Below are 22,981 nucleotides of genomic sequence, written 5' to 3'. Positions count from 1 at the left end.
TGTGCTGTGCGGACTTCTCTTTGCAGTGGCAGAGCTCGGACGCTACGGGCCTCAGGATTCAGTAGTTGTGACACATGGGCTCCGTAGTTGCAGCTCCCGGGCTCTAGAGCACAGGCTCAATAATTGTGGGCTTAGTTGCTCTGCAGTATGAGGGATCTTCCAGATCAGGGATCGAACCTGTGATTCCTGCATTGGCAGGCAGATTCTTTACCACTGACCCACCAGGGAAGCCCCAGTGTTTTAAAATTATTTTTAATTTTTAGGCTGCACCAGGTGGCTTCCAGGGATCTTAGTTCCTTGACCAGGTATCGAACTCGTGCCCCCTGCAGTGGAAGTACAGAATCTTAACCACTGGACCACCAGGGAAGTCCTGAGGAATTACATTTAAAATTTTAATTTCAGTAGCCATGTGCCGCTGGTGACTACTATACTGGGCACTCTAGACATTACCCGAGACAGTGCTACTATCAATAAAAATCACCCAGTGTCCTTACTGCTTCACTAGTATTTATACATATAAAAACATGCTGTGACTTGGCTTTTAAAAAAATTCTCAAAATGGAAATAACTTTAGTTTGTAGAAAAATTATATTGACATTATAGGCATAACTCAGTTAAAAGCAAATAATGCCTTAACGTATTAATTGGCTAGAGCTGCTGACCTAATAAGCTGAGGCTAAATCCACAACTTAATTAAAGATTTCATGTTCATTCAGCCAAGACATGCCTCAAACCATCTTTTGTTCAGCCGGTCAGCAAGATACTTAGAACCATATGTAGGACATCTTGAGACTATAATCAACCTATGCAAAATAGCCCATTGCAAAAAAAAAACTTCTTTCATTTGTCAGATTAGTAATTCTGCTGTAGGAATAGCATTTCTCTCTACTGCAATCATGCTAATCTTATTTGTAGTAAATGAAGGGGACATAATGTACTAAATAGAAATTTAGATGTTACTTGATTGTTGATAGTTTAGCAAACAGATCTCTAACTTTGCTATCTCTCAAGCAGTATTATTTCTCTATTAGAGATGAAAAAACTGACTTAGGGTATGTACTTTCTCCCTAAGGTTATATAATTGGTATTTGGAGTTTTAATACTCATATCTTTTTGATCCAAAGACCCTCCCACCCAACACACTGCTCTTACTTGGTAGATGATGATAAAACCTAACTGAAGTCACCATTGTTTTCCAAAGGATAAAGGCTGCAGAAGGTCATGACCCCTTTTCAAAAGCCAACTGATGCTAATGCGCCACCACCATGTAGGATGCTGCTGGCCAGCCACAGCTGATGGCACTTGTTCTTCAGCGGTAGAAGGGACATGAGGCTGGAGTCTAAGCCACACGAGAAAGTGATCCCGGTCAAACTGGAACCCGTGATCATGATGCCACTATCATTTTATTGGCTTCTGGGTACCTACTGCTAAGTCACTTCAGTTGAGTCCGACTCTGTGCCACCCCACAGATGGCAGCCAACTAGGCTCCTCTGTCCCTGGGATTCTCCAGGCAAGAATACTGGAGTGGGTTGCCATTTCCTTCTCCAATGCATGAAAGTGAAAAGTGAAAGTAAAGTCGCTCAGTCGTTCCCGACTTTTAGCGACCCCATGGACTGCAGCCCACCAGGCATCCTCCGTGCATGGGATTTTCCAGGCAAGAGTACTGGAGTGGGTTGCCATTGCCTTCTCCTCTGGGTACCTACTAGGTTTGTTGAAAAGCAAGCATCACATTTCTGGGATGTATGCTACACCTGGTGCAAAATCTGCCCAACACTCTTGCCCCAGGCTTAACCCTGGCCCTCAGTGTTAATCATCTGCAGGTTTATGAGCCATGTTCTTGCAAGCATGTCTTCCTTCTGGGAATTCAATACCTCACATTCTCTTAAAATACAAACAGGTGGTTGCCAGGAAGGAGGAGGGTGGGAGGCAATGGGGGAAAGAGTTGAAGGGGATTAAGAGGCACAAATCTCCAGTTATATGTCAGTTGTTCAGTTGCTGTGTTCTGTTGGACTCTTTGCAACATAAGGGATATGGTCAGTAACATTGTAATAGCTTTGTGTGGGGACAGTTCGTTACTAGATTTATGGTGGTGATCGTTTGCAAATGTCAAATCATCATATAAAACACCTGAAGTATTAGTCCCTCAGTCCTGTCCGACTACTTGCGACCCCGTGGACTGCAGCCTGAGAGGCACCTCTGTCCATGTTCTCCAGGCAAGAATACTGGAGTGGGTAGCCATTCCCTTCTCCAGGGAATCTTCCCAACCCAGGGACTGAACCCAGGTCTCCTGCATTGCAGGCAGATTCTTTACCCTCTGAGCCTCCAGGGAAACCCAGTACACCTGAAACTGACATGATATTGTACATGCCCTGTATTTCATTAAAAAGAAAAAAAAAAGGCAATGGATGCTCCTTATTTGCTGTTGTATCCTCGGTTCCACTTTGCTATTTCTAAAGCAGGAAAACCTTGCCCTTCCTAGAACGCTGAAGTGCAGAGCCGCTGGTCCCACGTGGACACCCGGGACCGTGGCGAGGTGGGCGCCGGGCGCGGAACTACAAGCCCCAGAATGCACGGCGCCCTCCGCACAGGCGCAGCGGGGACCCCCCTCCACCCCGCCAGCTCCGGGCCAGCCGGTCAGCGGCCAGCCTGCGGAGACCCGGGTCCCGCGCCGTAGCGGGGCTGGGGGCAGCGGCCGGGGCGGACCCGGCGGCGGCGCCCAGGGCGGCCCGGGCGTGGCCATGAGGGCTCCACGGCTGCACGAGGAGTAGGCGGTGGAGCCCCCGGGAGGGAGCCGCGCGCGGGCCAGACGGCTCGAGAGGCTCCGCAGTGCCGCCGCCCGGGAGGCTCGGCGCGGGAGCCATGTAACCCGGCGGCGGGCTCCGGGCTGCTCCGTCCTCCCCAGCTCCGGGCTAGCGCGCCAGCGGGGCCACGATGAAGAAGCAGTTCAACCGCATGCGCCAGCTGGCCAACCAGACGGTGGGCAGGTAGGTCACCCGCGGGCCGGGCGCGCGGCTGAGCTGTATCCCCCCGCGCGCGCAGGTAGGTGATGGAGCGGGCGCGCCGGCCCCCGCCGGTCCTCTCCTCTAGCTCCGGGCGCCGCTCGCGGGCGCGACCCCTCCTCCCCGAACTTCTCTCGGACCCCCGAGCCATTCTGGACCTCTGCCCGCCGCTTCGGGGCTCCGGTTGCCAAGCGCGAAGAATGACGCATCCTTTACCTGCGTCCCCAGCTGCCCCTTCACCTCGTCCTCCCTGCACACCGCCCCCCCTCCCTGGGACGCCCTTCTCCCTCTGGCACCAGAGCGTCGTGGAAACAGGTGTTTGCTCCGATCGTGCTGGAGGCCGCCGACCCGTGGTCGCTCTTCGAAGATGCATGCCCCTCCTCCTCCGAGTTCGGGGCTTCTCGGGGGGTCCGGCGGCGTGGGGAGGTGGGGCAGTGTTGGGCCTGGTGGGTCGGCTTGACAGAACTGAGCCTGCCCCTTCCGGGGCTCTGGCTGTGCGAGATGCTGAATCTCTTTTCCTGGCCGGGTTTGTCGATGTGTTAGGTGGCGGGGAGAGATCGGTAGGGGTGGGGGCCGCGGCAAGGAAGGTGCTGGTGGAATGGCGCGGCAGTCGCTCGGTCCTGAAACTGATTTCAGTGGCGGGGGGTGGGGGGGGGGGGTTGGCGGGGGTGGGGGGGGTTGGCGGGGGGGAAGTGGGGGTGGCGGTGAAGGCTGCAGAGGAGGAGGCCCAACTCCTCTGGAAGATGAGATAAGCAGAAAGAAGGTCACAGCCAGGTAGGGGAGGCCGGGGGGCGGCGGTGGGGAACCCCGGCCCCAGAGTTGGAAAGAACCGGATCCTAGCGCAAGACCCCGCCGCCGGCTGTCATCACCAAAATGGGCTACATCTGGGCTAGTGTCTCCTGGGGCCGCTGTGTGGGGTGCCGGTGTCTATTTTTGTTACATAAGGGTTCTGGTGGGTCTCTTCCCAAGCTCTGCACACAGACTGGTTAGGTAGAGAGGGTTTTTCGTGAAACTTCTGTCCCTGGAGAGAGATTTCCGTTGCTTCTGTGGCCAAGGAATTTGGGTGTGCTGTCTTAAGGCTGGCGAAAAGCAGAGAACCCAGTCTTGGGTGCAGTTCAAGTACGAGCTCAACACCTCGAGGGCCCTCCACTAGGTTTACCAAGAAACCGAATACCTTTATTGGGTGGGAAATGGAGCCCCAACTGGCATCTGGCCAGTCGGGAGTGGGGACCTCCCCGGGGGACACTGAACACCCTTGTAAGCACACTGCCCTAATTACGGTGGGCATTTGAGGGCAGGGGGGTGCAGGTGGCTTGTTAGGCTTCCAGATGGCTCCCAAGCAACCATGTCTAAAATGGACTTGGATACATTTTCCTTTTTCCCAAACACATGTGCTTTCACATTGGGGAGAATTTATGAATAGCAGAGTCAGATTAGCCCAGATTTCTGGCATGGTATTGCCACAGATAGAGCCTCATGTGGGCTGCCTTTTGGTATGTTGGATGTGGAAACCGTGTTTTCCTGTCTGGGTCATTTAGCAGATGATGGTCCAGTTGACCTGTCTTTAGTGAATGACTTCTGCATCACCCCAGGGGCTGGCATGGATCTTCAGGTCTTCACACCAGACCAACCACGTGACCAGGGACCCATAACCTTAGACCTGGATCTCCCTTCTCACTTGGTCTTGAGGTTCCACTTCGGTCATCGAAGCAAAATGTTAGCAAGGTGTCATGCTTTCTTCCCAGTACCCCTAAAACACGGCTGTCTCTTTTCAGGACTTGTTTCAAAGTAGGAAGATTTACTACAAAACTTGGGCATAAAACATGATTTCCAGCCTCATCCATGGTTGGAATGACCAAGGGAGAATGGAGGTTGGGTTTCAGAATAGGTACCAGGTGTTCTTACTGATTTGAAAGCATATTCTTGGAGCTCCAAGCAACTGGTCACTAAGGGGTACTTTCCACTTGTTTATGGAGACACTGGTGGTTGCTGGCGCGTGGGTGAATTTTGACTCTTTATCAGGTAGCGTTGGGACCAGCCCACTGTTGTGTTAATCACTAGTCTCTATCCATTTTGATGATGTTCTCAGTTGAGTGAACCTTTTAGGGCAAAAACTAGGTTGTATTATTTTGCTGCTGAAAAGCCTCCAGTGAACTTTCATTGCACTGAGCGCCCCAAATCTTTCCAGGGGCCTACAAGACCTGGCCAGACTTGACTCCCTTCTGGTCTTTTCATTCTCATTCTGTTCCGCCGACCCCTCCTCTTCTGTGCTCCATCGACGGTGGCCTTCCTTGCCCCAAACGCACCAAGCTCATTTCTATCTGGGGATCCCACTTTTCCTGCTTGGCTAAGGGTCTGCTCTTCCTGCATGCCTCTTCCTCTTCATCCAGGTCTTTGCTCAAAGACCTCTGAGAGGTCCCCCTCGCCTCTTCCCACCCCCCCCCCCACCCATCATCTTGTTCATTTTTGTCACAGCGCTCATCACTCTTTGAAATGCTCTTCTTTTTCATTTTTTTGATTTCTTACAAGCACAAAACTGTAGAATGTACTCACTGCCGTTGTATGCTCATTGTGTATCGTGCAATGCCTTCTAGGCCATTGGTCCTCAGTTCATGGTTATTTAATCCAGTTGACCGGGGGGTCCATGCAGGTAAGTAAAAGGGGGCAACCTTCACTTTCTCTTACGGAGAATGTACCAAGGCATGATCCTAACGCTGCTTCTTAATTTCTTGACTCGGTAGAAGCAGTGGGATTGGATGTTTGGATTTAGGTGTGGGGTTGGTGGACCACCTATTGGTGATGCTTTAACAAGCCACTGGATGCTTGCCCTATGTGTGTCTTTGAAGGGATGACATTCTTGTCTTTGAGGGAGGGCTAAGAGATGGGCTGGAGGGTGGTCCTAACTCTTGGCATCTCATCCGGCTTGCCTTCTGTAAGTTGTAGGTTCTGGACGTCTTCTGAATATAAAACTGCCAGGGATCAGATCCAGTCTCTTTAACAATGAGGAGATGCTGTACTTACACATACCTTATGGAGTTAGCAGTATTTTCTCTTGAAGTGAGTACTTCTCTGTAGAGAGGGTGCCAGCAACTGAGAAAAGTTTCAAGCCCACTGCAGTTAACTAGGAAAAGTGTCATCTCCTCCTTGGTTAGCTTCTCCCATCTGTGCACACATTCCTTCTCCTCTCCGTTCACTTCAGCCCATCTCTTGGGAAGCATCTCTCGACTTTCCAGACTGTACCACCAAGTGCCTCGTGGTTCCGAGTAGCACTGGCTTTCGAGTGGGATGGATCTGGCTGGTTGGTTACTGACTACAGGATCTTGAGCTGGGCTCTGCTCCTTAGTTTCCTCATCTGCAAAATGGGCATAATAAGGGTTGTGCTGAGGTGATGTAATAGGGAGGGACCTTTTGTATTCTATGACAAGTTCATCACTAAAGGGATGTTGCCTGTAAGCTTAAATTACACATAATGGCCCATCTCTGGGAGTCCTGCCTCCCAGGTCATGAGCATTAAGCCAAAATACCTTTGTTTAGCTTCCAGGAAACTTCCTGATCAGGCCCACCTGTGAATGACTGCAGGGAGGAAGAAATTAACACATCCCTTCTGGAGGCTAATGCAAACCAAGAAATGTTTGACTTTACTGTCCTTTTTTTTTTTTTTTTTTTTAAAGTATTAATGTAAAAGAAGCCTGAATTCTAACTCAGGAGAGATGGTTCTTTGGGACAGGAGTCCACCATCTTCTTGGTTGGCTGGCTTTCCAAATAAAGGCACTATTCCTTGCTCCAACAGCTCCTCTCTTGATTTATTGGCCTCTTGTGTGGCAAGCAGTACAAGCTTGGACTGAGTACCAGTGATGTGGTGATTGTGGCAATGAGGTCATGGGATTACCCCCAGAAGTACCCAAAATCACGCTCAGCCAGGGCATGCTTCATAAACAGTAGCCACAAGTAGCTTTGGGCAGACGCTATTCCTGGCTTGTATGCTCATACTTTCATCCATCCAGTAAATGCTTATTGGATGCCTGCTGTTTGCTGGGCTCTGTGCTGGTTCACGAACTGTTGCCGTGCAGAGTAAACAAAACCCATTTCTCTTGTGTAGTGTAATTTTTATCTTGTCTCATTTACCTTTTCCAGTAGACTTTAAGCTCCTTGCAGGCAGGAACAGCTGTCCTCTAATGCCTGGCGTATAGTCGGTTCTCTGAAATTCTTTGGCAATTGAATATATAAGTGAACGAGAGGTCCCGGTGTCATAGACAAGGATGCGAGAGGCTCCAGACACGGCTCCTCTCTCCTTTTGGGATGGTGATGGGTGTACCGATGCATGACCACAGCTGTATTCCTGGGCTTTGGAAGGATAGAGCAGGAGTTAAGGGAGGAATCAGTTCATGCTGACTTAGGATACCGGGGTTTTTTTTACCTTCAGGAGAGTCTATCGGTTGCTGGGGTGAGAGGCACTCTGAAAGACATAGAGTATTTTTTCTGCAAATGGCATGTGGTTTGTGTTGGATGGAAATAGAGCCTGAGCTGAGATTTAGAGACCTGCTAGGTGACCCAGAAAATAGAAGTAAAACTGGCCTTCCTGGTGGCTCAGACGGTAGAGAAGCTGCCTGCAGGAAACTTGGGTTTGATCCCTGGATCAAGAAGATCCCCATGGAGAAGAGAATGGCTACCCACTCCAGTACTCTTGCCTGGAGAATCCCATGGACAGAGGAGCCTGGCAGGCTACAGTCCATGGGGTCACAAAAGTGTCGGACACGAATGAGAGACTAACACACTAGGTGACTGAGAAATTGGAAGTAAACCTGGCCCTTTGACTTGGTGAGGAGGAGGTTCCTTCAGTCTCCAGTGAGGGGTGGTGGACGGCATAGCAGCCCCTGCCCTAGATGTCTGTTAAGAGTTAAAGGGAGCTTGGCTTACATCGAGTACCCAGGAAATGGTTGGTGAGGCTCCTTGTGTCCATTCAGTCCTCTGAAAACACTGGCTCCGGAGTGTAAAGGACTTCTCAGATGCCCACAGCCACTGACCAGTGATGGCTGTCAATGGGCTCTGTGCTAAGTTGCATCAGTCATGTCCAACTCTTTGTGACCCCATGAACCATAGCCCACCAGGCTCCTCTGTCCATGGGCTTCTCCAGGCAAGAATACTGGAGTGGGTTGCCATTTCTTTCTCCAGGGGATCTTCCTGATCCAGGAATCGAACCCCCGTCTCTTATGTCTCCTAAATTGGCAGGTGCCACCTGGGAAGCCCTCAGTGCTCGTGTGCAAAACAGGGTGATGTTCAAGGGACTCGAGAGTAGACAAGGAGCTCTGGAAGTGTGGGAGGGACCAAGTCTGGTTGGGTTGGATTTTTTGGTTCTTAAAGCTCTGAGTTGGGGGAGTGGAAGGTCAAGTTTGGTCTGGACAGCCCCATCTTCCACTCCTAGACTGCTCCTTGAGCAGGCTTGGTTTCTGGTGCAGAGCTGGGTGGGTTGAGCATCACTGCTGCTGTGCAGCTCTCAGGATGCCCCTGCTGCCACCAGGGGTACCCAGATAGATGCTGAGGATGCAGCCATCAGGAGCACTGGTGCTGCAGACATCTTGGCTTGAACCAAAGCAGCCAAGACCAGTGAGGATCTTTTCCTTGAAGGTGTCTCTGAGACACTACTTTGCCCATCAGCAGGCCTCCTAAGAGCTGTGGCCCAGTTGATAGGGCATCACTACCCTATAGGGACGTGAACGTCACTGTTCTGATAGGGAAAAGTTGGAACCAACTCCAGATTAGTCATCGGACTCTTTTGCTCCTGCCTATATTTCCCCGTGTCTTTCTGTTACACAACAGGGCTGGGCACACCCAAACCTGTCCCCCGGGGAGCACTGTGCATGTTTGTAAGGTCTCAGAGTGATGTTTTTCATTAGTTTTATGGAAGCCTGTGTCAGGCCACCTGCTGCGGTGTGTGTGTGTGACAGAGAAACAGAATGTACTCACCGACGGATGAGCAGGCTAGCAAATCTGGAATGTATTCTCTGCTTGAGTCTTCCAGGCTCCTCACCATGCAGACCTGCCAGCTTGCAGCCTTGGGCTGGGCTGCTCCCGGTTGTCAGGACTTCCTGCAGGACTCTGTTCTCCCAGACCTGCAAGTCATTGCCAGGGAGCCATTCTTCTCAGCAGCAGATAATGACTCCCCCTCCCATTGTCCATCCAGGGAAGAAATGTATCACGATGGGTGATAAGGACTGTTTCCCCTCTAGACAAAGTGAATCAGTAGCTGAGCAAAACAGTCATTCGGTTGAAGGTTGTTTCTTTTAGAGGGGATTAGTAAGGATCTCTTGATCTCTTTTAATAATAATCAAGAGATTCAAATGCTATATTGATAATGACAGCATGTATTTCAAATGCTGTATTGATGACAATGGGAAATAATACAATTAAGCCTCAACTCTGCATGGAGTTAGTGGTAGTTTGGAGAGAGGTGTGGGGAGACCGGGAGTGGGGGAGAGTTAGGGCTCTCCCGTTGATGGCACACCTCTGCCTTTGGGAAGTGTGTGGCTGTCTAGCAATTTTAAACTCTCCTTTCTGTCCAGGAAGCAGATGTTTTTGCTTTCATTTTCCAACTTCAGAGTTTATTTTTAGGATAAATGTTTATTTTCCCACAGAATTCAATTTACTTTTTTTAAAACTTTCTTTTTGGTTGTGTAGATGATACTTGTTTATTGTAGAAAAGTTATAAACTTGTGGGTGGGCAAAAAGGCAAAAAAAAAAAAAATCATCAATCTTGCTACTTGGAGCGACTTCATGGGTGGTGCAGTGGTTAAGACTCCCTACTTCCATGGCAGGGGACTCAGGTTCAATCCCTAGTCAGGAGCTTAAATCCTGCCTGCCACAAGGTATGGCCAGAAAACATCCCATGTCAGTAGCTGTTTTTACAGCATGATTTTTCAAAGCTATGTAATATTGCATTAGAGTCCACTGAGTTCCTTTGGTAATCATGTAGCAAGTATTTCTTATGGGTTTACTTTCCTAGGATGAAGTCTTAGCAATGGAATTTCTGGGCCAAAGAATAAGTGAGTTTTTAAGACTGTGTGAGTATATATTTCATATATATGAATTGCACACACATTTTCTGTTTTCATCCTCAGAAGAATTGTTAATTTCTTCTCCCCAACTCCATCAGTAACTAATTTTATGACTTCGTTAATTACCTGAATAAAACCAAAACCTTTTTTCCTCTCAAATGTCTATAGTGAGGTTGAGCATTTTTTATGTCTGTTGGATGTTTGTGGCCTTTTCTGAGTTGCCTGCATAGGTCTTTGCCCCATTTCTTTGCAGTCATGTTCATGACCGTTTCTTATAGATTTTAAGGTCTTTGCTAATATATTAAGTATATACACTTTGTCTTATGCTATGCACTCTCCCTGTAGTTTTCTCTGCCTTTGATATTTTATGTCATTTTTAATATTTCATGACCTCAAGTCTATCAATTTATGGTTTGTGCTTTAAATGTTATGCTTTGGAACACTTTTCCCAGCCTGCCGCCGCCACCGCCAAGTCGCTTCAGTCGTGTCTGACTCTGTGTGACCCCACGGACTGCAGCCCACCAGGCTTCTCCGTCCATGGGATTCTCCAGGCAAGAACACTGGAGTGGGTTGCCATTTCCTTCTCCAGTGCATGAAAGTGGAAAGTGAAAGTGAAGTCACTCAGTCGTACATTAATATTGATACATTTTCGTGACCATTTATATAATTTTACTTTGCCATCAGATCTTTTATTTGTCAAATTCTGTGATTTTGATGTGTGATATCACATAGGTGTCACGTTTAGTTTTTGTTTCTAAACAGTTGTTGTTGTTCGGTTGCTAAGCTGTTTCTGACTCTTGGCGATGCCATGGACTGCAGTATGCCAGGCTCCTCTGTCCTTCACTCTCTCCTAGAGTTCATGTCCATTGAATTGGTGGTGCTATCTAACCCTTCATCCTCTCTTGTCCTCTTTTCCTCCTGCCCTCAAGGTTTTCCAGCATCAGGGTCTTTTCCGGTGAGTCCGCTCTCACGGTACTAGAGCTTTAGCAGCAGTCCTTCAGTGAGTATTCAGGGTTTATTTCCTTTAGGATGGACTGGTTTGATCTCCTTGCAGTCCAAGGGACTCTCAAGAGTCTTCCACAGCACCGCAGTTCAAAAGCATCAATTCTTTGGCACTGAGCAGGGATTTGAGGTGGGCTTTGCTGCCCAGGCGAGCAGGGGTGGATCCCACCCTTTGGGCAGGAGTGCAGTGGAGTTGGTCTGGGCCCCTCATCCTAGCTTCATCTGGGGCAACTCCTTGACTGGCTTGACAATTAGGACTCAACAGCTTTGCCCAAAGATCGTGTGCCTTAGTCACAGCTAATTACAAATAGCTTCCTTATTTAAAAAAAATGTTGATTATATTCTTTTGGCTTTGCTCACTGGTTTATTTTTAGTATGTTTTAAAATGTATGCATTAAGTTGGGGGGAAATTAACAGTCTTGCAGTATTTAGTATGATGAGAATTCTTTCTGTCTGGGAATGACATATTTATTCAAGTTTGTTTATGATCCTATAATCTAGTTTTGTCTACAAAGGTCCTGAATAATCTTGCTTTTATGTTTAGGTCATTTGTTATTGTCATTGCTGTAGCCTTAATGGTTGGAGTCTTTTGTTAAGTGATATTTTCTTACTCTTTATTGTTGGAATGTAGGAAAGTGGTTGATTCTTGTATAATTATCTTAATCACCTTCATCCAAACTTTCCCATCGCTTACAAGTACTTTAGCAGACATTGAGTGTATTGAGTTTTCCAAATAGTAATCATATTTTCTACAAATAGTAATTTTGTTTCTTCCTCTCCAGTATTATACATATCATATTTTCTTGTCTAATTGCATTGTCTAGGACTTATAGAACACTGTTAAACTACTGATGAATACATGGTGAAATGTGAACTTCCCTGTCTTATTATCTCTGGAAATGTGTGATTGGTTTGAGAGACTTTGTTTTTTAATCATGTTACATGTCGCATAAATGTATTATTTTATTTTGAATTTTTCTTTGGCCCCGAAGTTAAATTTGACTATATTGTCGTGGTCTTTAGAGGTAATCATGTATTTTTATCCTTTAATTTGTTACTGTATTCACGCAGTAATTTATGCCATAGATATTTATGGAGCACTTACTATGTTCCAGGCATTGTTTTCTGTGCTGGTGATACACCAGTGGTCGTTCCTCCTGCACATGAAGGCCTTGTGTTCTACATTCTTGAGCCTCAGTAGATTTTCTAGTATTGAGCTCTCCCTGCCTTCCTGCAGTTGATCTTATTTGACTATGTTTGCCAGTTATTTTTATACAATGCTAGATTTAGTGGTTTAGGATTTGGGCATTCAGTATTCCTATGTGTTCTTTTGTTGCTAAGTCTTATCCGACTCTGTGACCCCAGGTACTGCAGGACTCCAGGCTCCTCTGTCTGTGGGATTTCCCAGGCAAGAATACTGGAGTGGGCTGCTGTTTCCTTCTCTAGGACATCTTCCCAACCTAGGAATCAAACCCATGTTGCCCACATTGGCCGGTGGATTCTTTACCACTGAGCCATAACATTGTTAAATAGACTGTTCACTTCTTTTCCTGTGCAATGGTGAAGTAAGGAACTACTTGTTCTTTGAAGGTTCAAAACAACCTTTCCAGGACAGTTTTTGGAGGTGGTTCTTTGGCAGCTTTCCCAGTTTCTTCAGTGATCACTGGGCTATTAATGTTTTCTATCTTTTCCTGAGTCATTTTGGTAACCTGTGTTATAGAAAAGCATTATTTTTTTAATGATTTTAAAACTCAATATAATCTATGAGTATATAGTCGTACCTCCTTTGTCAGCCAAATCTGCATTTCCCTCTTTTCATCTGGACTAACTTTGCCAGGGGTTTTCCTTCTTCCCATACCCCACATGCACCTCTGTGATGGTGGCGGATGTGACGAATCATGTTGGTTCTTTATGGAAGTCACACATGTCACTTCTGCTCATATCCAGTGGCTAGAGCAAGTCACCTGCCCCACCCCAGCTGGAGCTGGGGCAGGGACGGGCAGTCCCTCATGGACCCAGAAAAGGAGAGCCACAAAAGCCACAGCTCTGTCTCTCGTCACTCAGGACTGGGCAGTGTCTTTTATAGGCTTTATTTTTTTTTGACTCATGGTAGCAATACTTGGGCCATCTGATGTGAAGAGCTAACTCATTGGAAAAGACCCTGATGCTGGGAAAGATTGAGGGCAGGAGGAGAAGGGGGCAACAGAGGATGAGATGGTTGGATGGCATCACTGACTCAATGGACATGAGTTTGAGCAAACCCCAAGAGATGGTGAAGGACAGGGAAGCCTGGCCTGCTGCAGTCCATGGGGTCGCAAAGACTGGGACTTGACTTAGTGGTTGAACAACAACAGCGTGGAAGCGTGGCTAGGAGTTGGGTGCTCTGCATAGCTCCGTTTTGTGGAAGTGGCAGACTGAGACAGGAGCAGACCATCAGAGCTGTGGCCTAAGCAGGCCACGTGCGGGCAAATGCTCCCCGCTCAGCTGCTGTCTCCTGAAGGTGGATCTCTGTAGCCTCTGGGTCCCTCCTGTTACTTCAGTTTAGGTGGTTCTGGAAATGCTAATGAACTGCTCTTGACATGAATAAAAATAACACTGTCACATTCACTCAAGGTAATCGAGTGTCTTGTTGGTAGCCATCCACAAAGAGCATACTATGAACATCTGCCAATAGAAAATTCTTCATTTTGTTTCCTGACTGTGGTTTCACTAGAAAGGATAAGGAGAGTGAGCGCCCTTTGAAAGTACTTTTGTTTTTTTAAAAGCTCTGTATTGGAAGAAAAGCAGTTTCTGTATCTGCAAAAGCCTCTACCAACTTCTACATGACAAACTGAGCAGGGACCTTTACAAAACGAATGCTATAGAAAAGCATTCTTTTTTTATGATTTTAAAACTTAGTAGAATCTATGAGTATATACTCATATCTCGTTTGTCATATCAGGAAAATGAAAAGCGGACCGAACTTTTATTATTTTGTCATTTGCTTATGGATACTGTTATGGAGCTTCCCTGGTGGCTCAAATGGTGAAGAATCTGCCTGCAATGCAGGAGACACGGGTTCGATCCCTGGGATGGGAAGAACCCCTGCAGGAGGAAATGGCAACCCACCCCAGTATTCTTGCCTGGAGAATCCTACGGACAGAGGAGCCTGGTGGGCTGCAAAGAGTTGGACACGACTGAAGCGACTTGGCGCGGCATAGATACTGCTGGGATTGCAGACACAAGCTTCGTGTGCATAGCTGCTCTTGGTCGTGTGTGTCCTGTGTCTTGCGGCAAACACTTGAATGCACTTCACAGACGTTCCTGTTTCATCTTCATGACTCTTCAGAATAGTTACTGAAGTAGCAGGAGGGGCCCTGAGGCTGCAGAGGTCCACCCTCAGGAGACACCTCCGGTGTTTGCACAAGTATCCAAGCAGGTGAGTGTGTGATGCATCTGGGTGCAGAGATGGTAAGGAAAGGACAGCAGTTGAGATTTGCTCCTGGATTTGCTGGTTCTGACACTGATGTTCTTTATTGCTGTACTTTGAGTCTGGGCTTCCCTGGTGGCTCAGATGATAAAGAATCTGCCTGCAACGCAGGAGACCCGGGTTCAATCCCTGCATCAGGAAGATCCCCTGGAGAAGAAGTGGCTACCCACTCCAGTATTCTTGCTTGGAGAATTCCATGAACAGAGGAGCCTGGTTGGCTACAATCCATGGGGTCACAAAGATTTGGACACAACTGAGAGACTAACACTTTAACTTTTCACTTTGAGTCTGCAGGAGGGAAAAATTTGGAAAATGTTGAAATGTCTGACGTTAGTGGGATGACTAAATTCTGGCCCATCTATGCAGTTGTAACAATCTTAGCATTTCCCTAACGTTGAAAAAAATGTAATGACTTGGGAGAAATGTTTAAGATAAGGAAACAGGATACAGAAGGCATACAGAGTTGAGACTGTACAGTTTTTTTTTTTTTTTTGTAAAGAGTACATAGAACAGACTGGAAGGAAATCAGGAAAGCCTGGACAGTTCAGCATGCAGTGTTTATCTCTGGGTAGGATTAGGAGTGGTTTGGTTTCTTGCTGCTTGCACTTTCTAAAAATTTCCAAATTCTTTAAAAATAAACACTAAAAAAAAAATCAAACCCTTTCAAAGTGGGCAAATGTAAAATGTAGCTGGAAGTTCTCATGTGATACTGTTAAGTTTGGGGCCCTGGAAGATCTGAACAGAAATGTTTGAAGTCCTTCTCAGCCTTGATTTTCAAACATGGGAAACATCTTATCTTCATGCTCTGGAAGGGAACTGATGTCAGATCTCATTTTACAGAACAGAATAGTCATCTCTTAGGATGTGATCGGCTAATAGCCTTTGCGCATGGCTTCTTTTGAAAGACACATCACATTTTGAAACTTGGTCTGCATGACTATGAGCTGAGGTCTAGTGGATCCTTGTGACCAGTTGGGGTTCTCTGGTTGCGGCAGTAGGAAGAGCTAATTTAAGCCAAAATGAAGCTTTGGAAAGGAGAAGGGCAGCTCAGAAAATCAACGGAGTGACCAGGTGCAAGAGGGCCACAAGACAGCCCTGCAGAGGCCACCTTCGGAAGGGTTACTTCCCTGTAAATGGGCTTATTTACAAAACAGAAACAGACCCACAGACTTAGCAAACAAACCTAAGATTAGCAAAAGGGAAAAAGGAGGGGTGGATAAGTTAGGGATTTGGGAGTAACGTATACACACTGCTACATTTAAAATAGGTAACCAACAAAGATCTACTGTATCGTGCGGAGAACTCTCCTCGATATTTTGTGATAACCTATATGGGGAAAGAATCTGGAAAGTGTATATATACACACACATATACACACACCTTCCCAGGTGGCACTAGTGGTAAAGAACCCACCTGCCAATGCGGTTTGATCCCTGGGTTGGGGAGTTCCCCTGGAGGAGGGCATGGCAACCCACTCCACTGTTCTTGCCTGGAGAATCCTGTGGAAAGAGGAGCCTGGAGGGCTACAGACCATGGAGTTCCAAAGAGTTGGACATGACTGAAGCAACTTAGCATGCACACACACACACACATATTAAACTATATAAATGTATAACTGAATCACTTTGCTGTACACCTGAAACTAACACAACATTGTAAATCAACTTCAATTAAAAAAAAATTTTTTTTAAGAGAGTTAGTTCCCAGTTGTTTTCTGTCATTGGGCCACTCAGGATTCCACTGCAGAGGAGAGTCTGATTGGCTTGGTGCGGGTCATGTGACCTGGCCAACCCTTTGCGGAACGAGGAAGGGTAAGGAGTTGACAACATGTCCACACAGGCCAAATGGGGAGAAGCAATTCCTAAAAGGAAAACCAGAGGCTTCTACCCAAAGGATCAAGAAAGGATGGTGGCCATTTAGTCCACTCAGACGGTTGACTAGACTCTATAATCAGTGACATCAAAGACCCAACCTAGGTCACTTCGCCAGGGAGCTGTGACCTTAGCAGTGACCTGGAGAGCTTGTTTCCTGGTATTCTGAGGTCATTCCTCACTCCTCCATGTCCAGTCAGTTCCTCCAAATTTCTCTTTGAATCATAATTTATATATGTTATTTCATTCCTGTATCTTTTAAAAAACTTTTTATTTTGTATTGGAGTGTAACCAGTTAACAGTGTTGTGATAGTTGCTGGTGGACAGCAAAGGGACTCAGCTGTATGCATACATGTATCCATTCTCCCCCCAAACTCCCCTCCCATCCAGCTGCCACATAACATGGAGCAGAATTCCCCTTGCTATACAGTAGGTCCTTGTTGGTCATCCATTTTAAACATGTACAGGAGCGTGTACATGTCCATCCCAACATTCCTGATTGTTCCTTGTTGTCTGTGTCCCTACCGTCACCTGCTGCAGTGTCCTCCTTATGTGTATTCCCGCCTGGGATCTCTCCTCTCTGGCTTCCTGCAACACCAGAAAGATGATATTTTTGAGTACACGGACAGAAGAATGTCCTTCTTCTTTATCAAGTTTTGTTCTGTGGGAAAAAAATCCCCGGACTGTGAGGAATGTGGCACGCTGTCGATTCTTCTTAGAGACTTACAATCTATATTTCTATTTAAGGTTCTCAAGTTCTGCAGTGAAGAAAACTGGATCACTTGTATCACCTAGAATGCTTTCATTACAGTAGCAGATGTCAGTTCAGAGACACTTAGTAAGGAGGCTTTGCTTCAGGTGAAGGTGTGTGCACAGGTAGGGAGAGTCCAGGTGCCCTGAGCACAGGGTCCCTGTGTCTTCCTCACCATTTCTCTTTGCTTTGCCTTCACCTGCATCTTGGCTTTTTTTCACGGTCAGAATACAGCTGGTAGCAGCAACTGAGGTAGTTTGTCTTCATGCTCATGAACCCATGAGAGGACATGGGAGAGAGATGCTTGGGTCTGAATGTTTGTGTTCCCCCAAATTCATATTGAAATCCTGACCCTCAAGGTGGTGGTTTGGGAAGTAGGGCCTCTAGGAGTTTATGAGATCATGAAGACAGAGCCGCCATGAATGGGATTAGTGGCCTTATAAAGGCATCCCTGGAGGGTCTTCCCTGATGATCCAGTAGTTAAGACTATTGAGTTTCCAATGCAAAGGACGCAGATTCGATCCCTGATCTGGGAGCTGAGATCCTACATGCAGTGTGGTGCAGCCAAAAAAGAATCCCCCGAAAGCTCCCTTGGCCCCTCCACTACATGAGAACTCAAGTAGAAGACATTGTCATAAAGCAGATCAGCTGTCGCCTTGACCATGGACTTGCCAGTTTCTAGAACTGGGAGACATTTCTACTGATGTGAAGCCACTTGAATCCCTAAGGCATTCTGTTACAGCAGCCCCAAAATGACTCAGACAAGTGGAACAGTCCCTAGAGTCCCAGTCATGGGATAAGAGTCCTCTCCTCTCACCTGCTGCTAAGTCACTTCAGTTGTGTCCGACTCTTTGTGACCCCTAGACGGCAGCCCACCAGGCTCCCCCGTCCCTGGGATTCTCCAGGCAAGAATACTGAAGTGGGTTGCCATTTCCTTCTCCAATGCATGAAAGTGAAAAGTGAGAGTGAAGTCGCTCAGTCACGTCTGACTCTTAGAGACCCCATGGACTGCAGCCTACCAGGCTCCTCCATCCATGGGATTTTCCAGGCAAGAGTATTAGAGTGGGGTGCCATTGCATTCTCCGCTAAGGCAGTTTATATGCATGCTCAGTCCTGTCTGACACTTTGTGACTGTAACCCACCAGGCTCCTCTGTTCATGGGATTTCCCAGGCAAGAATACTGGAGTGGGTTGCCATTTCCTTCTCTAGGGGATCTTCCCCACCCAGAGATGGCACCCAGGTCTTCCTCATTGCAGGTGGATTCTTTAGGGAAGCCCAAGGATATTGGAGTGGGTTGCTGTTTCCTCCTCCAGGGAGTAAACCTGCATCTCCTGCACTGACAAAATTCTTTTCCCTGAGCAGCCTGTGAAGCATATTTACATGTTTCCATTGACTTACCACGTGCCTGAGGGAGGAGGTGCCATGGGCTGCTGGGTGCAAGCCTGCATCTTTGACTCGGTCCCTAGCAGGGGAGGCAGGATTGTGATGACTAGTGGCATGGAGACCCCTGGGAGTAGAGGTGGAGTGCTCCATGGGGGAGGAATGGGTACTTGTCCAGAAGGGAGGAGGAAAAGGGCATCTGGGTAGACAGACTGCAGCTAGGTTGAACCCAGCATTTTGAGTGTGAAAAATAATTTTTCAGAGACCACCCATGCTTCAAACTAGAGTTTTTAGACTGTCGTTGGCAGTGTGGTTCAGAGAAGTTCAAGTCTTAACCTTAGTGATGTTTTCACCTTGAGTCAGAATGTTGTCGCTTCTGCTTTGTATCTGTCAGGGCCCTTCTTCCATATTCCAGAGCTCTGGTTTGTATCGACATACAAAACATGGTGTACTGTGTCATCATGATAGTCCAGCTTGTAGTCTGTGGACCCCAGTGCCGTGTCTGGAATACAGAAGGGGCTTGGAAGCTGGGAGGCTTGTTCTCAGAGCTCAATTCGGATGCCGCCCCTACCTGTCTCTCCCTACGACCGTGTCTTGCTTTGTGCTTCCACAGGCTCTGCTGCTTCTGTACCACTTCTCTCATCCTGCTCTGGTCTCCAGCTGCTGCCAGCTCTGTTTACCTCACTGGGTTGGGTGCTGCGCCTTTGCAGGGATCCAGGCGGATACCTCTGTGTCCGGAGCTGTCTCAGGTGCTGTGCAGACAGCGGGAGCAGGTGCTTCTGAAGAGGTGGCAGTGAGGCAGTGTGTGGTTTTCTAACAGGTGTCAGAAAGTCCTCTAAATTGAGGTTTTCCATGTTAAATATTTAGCTGGAGGCTTGTAGTCATGCCTTCTTAATCGCCAGGATTTTACTCTGCAAGCAAAAAAATAGGACATGGCTTTAGAATTGGTCCCTACTAAGTATAATGTCTTTAATTTGTAAGTATGATTTTCCATAAGCCAGACCCAGGCCATTGTCATATTTGCAAAGAGGAAGGTGTAGTCGTGGAAATGTATTAAGTAAAGAAGTCATTCGTTAACAGATAACTATTGACCACCTACTATTGTGGTAGGTGGCAGGTGGGGTCACAGGAAGCAGATACTGAGAGTAACACGCAGAGTGGTTATTAGGAAATGCTCTTAACATCAGCAGGTGTGGAAGAAGTGAATGGAAACAGGACTTGGCAGAAGGAGAAATGAGTCCGTGATGCAGTCCCAGGAAAGGTCTCAGCTGGTTCCCTGTTGGGTTGGTGTCTGGAGCTCGGATGTCTCTTCAGAGTCATCCTTGGTTGGGAGGAAGGCATTAAGCCATTTTTTTTATCTCTGTATTGATCAGTCATTGGAATCGCACCTTTCATTGGAACACAGGGTGACTTTCAGCCCGAGCAGTGCCAGAGGGTAGACTGCTGAAGGTGGTCATCTGGCAGCGTTCCTGCGAGATGGGGTGCATAGCTTTCATTCCTGAAGGGGAGTCTGGTGTCCACTGTACCTACCAGGTGGCAGGTCCTTTGCTGGAAACGTGCACGTGAGGAGAAGCACACTTAAACCAGGACAGTGGGTGGCGTCTCGGGTGACAGGTCTGTTGTTCATGGCATCCTGAGAACATAATGGTGTTTGGATGGAGTGAGGTTTGGGAGGATGTCGTGGAAGCTGAGACCTGAAGGACGAGGCATTTCTAGCAGGATAAGGGAGTAGAAATGCCAAGGGATGTAGAGTGTGGCACCGCAAGGAAGTCAAATAAATTCTCTGTGTTTGGAATGTCATTGGCAGTCAGGGTAAGGCTTAGACTGTCTAATTTACTGTCCAAAGTGGGACACTTCTGAGGCTGGTTGCATAATTCAGTGCCAGGGACGGTAGGGCAAAGCCTGGGCACACATTGTATGGATAGCCTACTTTTGCCATGACTCAGCGAATTTGGATTTTACACAAGGACCAGAGGTAAATTGCTAAGTAAATTACCAAATCACTGGTCCTCTTTCCACACTTCTGGGGTCATGACAAGGGTTCCGATGTTGGATTCCCACAGGTTTAGATCTTGCCTCCGTCCCTTAACTATTTGCAAAATCTTGGGCACGTCACTTAGACTCGGTCAGCCTCAACTATCTTATTTGTAAAATTGGTATATTAATAATTGCCATGATATTTTATGATGTTTTAAATGATAAAATATATTTTATGATATGAGAAAGTATGATATTTAAATGAATTAGTACACACGCAGTACTTGAAATAGTTTCTGGGATAGTATAAGCCAGCAGTAAGCGTAAGATGCTGCTATTATTTTAACAGGGGAGGAGATTGGGTTTTAGGCTAATTACTCTGGATGCAGGATGGGAAACCAAATGGAAAGGGGAGCAAGCCTAGGGCAGAGGGACCACTGAGGAGATGATGCTATTGAACTCAGAGACTAGGTAAGTCATTCAAGCCAGGTGATGGCCACCTGGATCAGATCTGTGGTCATGAAGATGGAAGATGTGGAAAGATTAGAGGTAATTAAGTTGTTGACTTGGGGACCTTGGTAGAACTTGAGGGAGCAGGAGGAGATAAAGCTGCCCTGAGGTTTGGGATTAGGGCAAAGGGTGGGCAGTCCTGCCAGTCACTGAGAAACACAAGGGGAAGATGTTCCACTGGGCATCTGGGTCTGGAGCTCAGGAGGAGGTCTAGTGGTGATGGAGTTAGGAGTCCTCAGCAGGTGGGTGGAATCGAAGCATTGAAGTGAAGGGTGGGGGGGGAGTGTTGCTAAGAAGAGAGGGCTGCAGAGGAATGTCCTGAGGAACCTCAGGAAATAATAGATGGTGTCGGGGTGAGGGGATTGCACTGGAGCCCCCATTTTAGCTCAGAGTTACAACAGAGAAAGCCTTGCTCCACCTACTGTGTCAGTTCTTATGGCTCCTGTAATCAATTACCACACACCCAGGTGGGAGGGGGCTTTAAAATAACAGATTGTTGTTTTCTGACAGTTCTAAAGGCTACTGAGTCAAAATCCAGGGTGTAGGCAGGGCCATGCTCTCTCTGAAGGCTCCGGGGAGGATAGATCCCTTGCTGGGATGTAATGAAGAGGATCTCCTTTTCAGGGCTTCCCTGGTGGCCCACCGGTAAAGAACCTGCCTGCCAGTTCGGGAGACTCGGGTTCCATCCCTGGCTTGGGGAGATCCCCTGGAGAAGGAAGTGGCAACCTACTGCAGTATTCTTGTCTGGGAAATCCCATGGACAGAGGAGCCTAGAGGGCTACAGTTATTGGGGTCACAAAAGAATCGAACATGACTTAGCGACTAAACCACTACCACCATCTCCTTTTCATCAGCTTCTGACAGGAAGCTTCAAAAATCCCTGGAATTTCTTGAGTTAATACTTGTGCTTTCTTATGTTAATGAGATGACCTTGGTGGGCCCCTAGATGGCTTCAGGATGGGGGCTGGTCTCCAGAAAGACAAACCTTGTGATTGAAGGGTTGGAACATTGGGGGCACAACGTCTGGGGAGGAGAGAGGAGCTGGGTGTCCAGTGCTGTGGCCAGTGACTCAATCCATCCTGTCTATGTGCTGAAACTCATATATCATCTCTGGACAGTGGAGCTCAGTAGAGCTTTCTAGATGGGAACATATTGAGGTGCTGGGGGTGGGGCGCCTATTCCACGAGAAGAGGCCATGGAAACCCAGCATCTCCCACCATCCCGCACCTTGCTCTGTGTACGCCTCTCATCTGGTTGTTCCCAAGCTGTATCCTTCTTTATTGAGCTATAGTTGATTTACAATGTTGTGTGTTTAATTTCTGCTGTGCAGCAAAGTGGCTCAGTTATACACATGAATAATCTTTTTCGTGTTCTTTTCCATTATGGTTTATCCCAGGATATTGAATATGGTTCCCTGTGCTCTACAGTAGGACCTTGTTACTTATTCATCCTGTATGTAATAGTTTGCATCTGCTAATCCCAATTGAGTTGTTTCCATAATACATATACACAAAGCTGTAATCCTCAGAGGGACGCTTTCAGGGAGTTCTGTGAAGAAATGATCCCACCTAAGGGAGATGGGGGAAGCCCTGAATTTGCAGCCAGCTGGGCATCATGGGCAGCTTGGGGACACCCAAAACTGGGGCTGGCACCAGAAGTAAGGGAAATCTTGTGTAGCCCTCTGTCCTTAACTTCTGGGGTCTGCTCTGACTTTGGGTAGTTAGTGTCAGAATGTAGGACATCTGGTTGGTACCAGGGAGCAGTGTCAGAACTTTCTCTTAACTTCTGGTGTTGCCAGCAATCCTTGGTGTTGTTAATACTTGGGTTGTAGACACAAGTATTAATAGAGATTAATCTAATCTCTACCGCTGCCATCGCATGGCATTATCACTGACTCTGTCTCTTCTCATCTTCTTATAAGTACACCAGTCATATTGGGTTAAGGGTCCACCCATCCCAGCACATGTGAT

At 47.3% G+C, this 22,981-nt stretch overlaps 1 protein-coding gene across 3 annotated transcripts in view; it reads left to right on the top strand.

Moving 5' to 3' along the window:
• Positions 1-2,654: 2,654 nt before the first annotated feature.
• Positions 2,655-22,981, top strand: part of ARHGAP44 (Rho GTPase activating protein 44) — a 119,874-nt gene continuing 99,547 nt past the window's right edge. Inside the window, exon 1 of one of the 3 annotated variants that reach the window (XM_045164834.1) lies at positions 2,655-2,984. In XM_045164834.1, the coding sequence (XP_045020769.1) occupies positions 2,932-2,984 (53 nt within the window). In that variant the 5' untranslated portion in view covers positions 2,655-2,931. The remainder of the gene's footprint in view (positions 2,985-22,981) is intronic. The other 2 variants (XM_045164831.1, XM_045164832.1) reach the window with 2 other exon arrangements.

The sequence above is a fragment of the Bubalus bubalis genome, chromosome 3 (genome assembly GCF_019923935.1).
Source record: "Bubalus bubalis isolate 160015118507 breed Murrah chromosome 3, NDDB_SH_1, whole genome shotgun sequence".
In the NCBI taxonomy this organism is placed as follows: Eukaryota; Metazoa; Chordata; class Mammalia; order Artiodactyla; family Bovidae; genus Bubalus; species Bubalus bubalis.
This window is presented reverse-complemented; position numbering and strand designations above follow the sequence as displayed.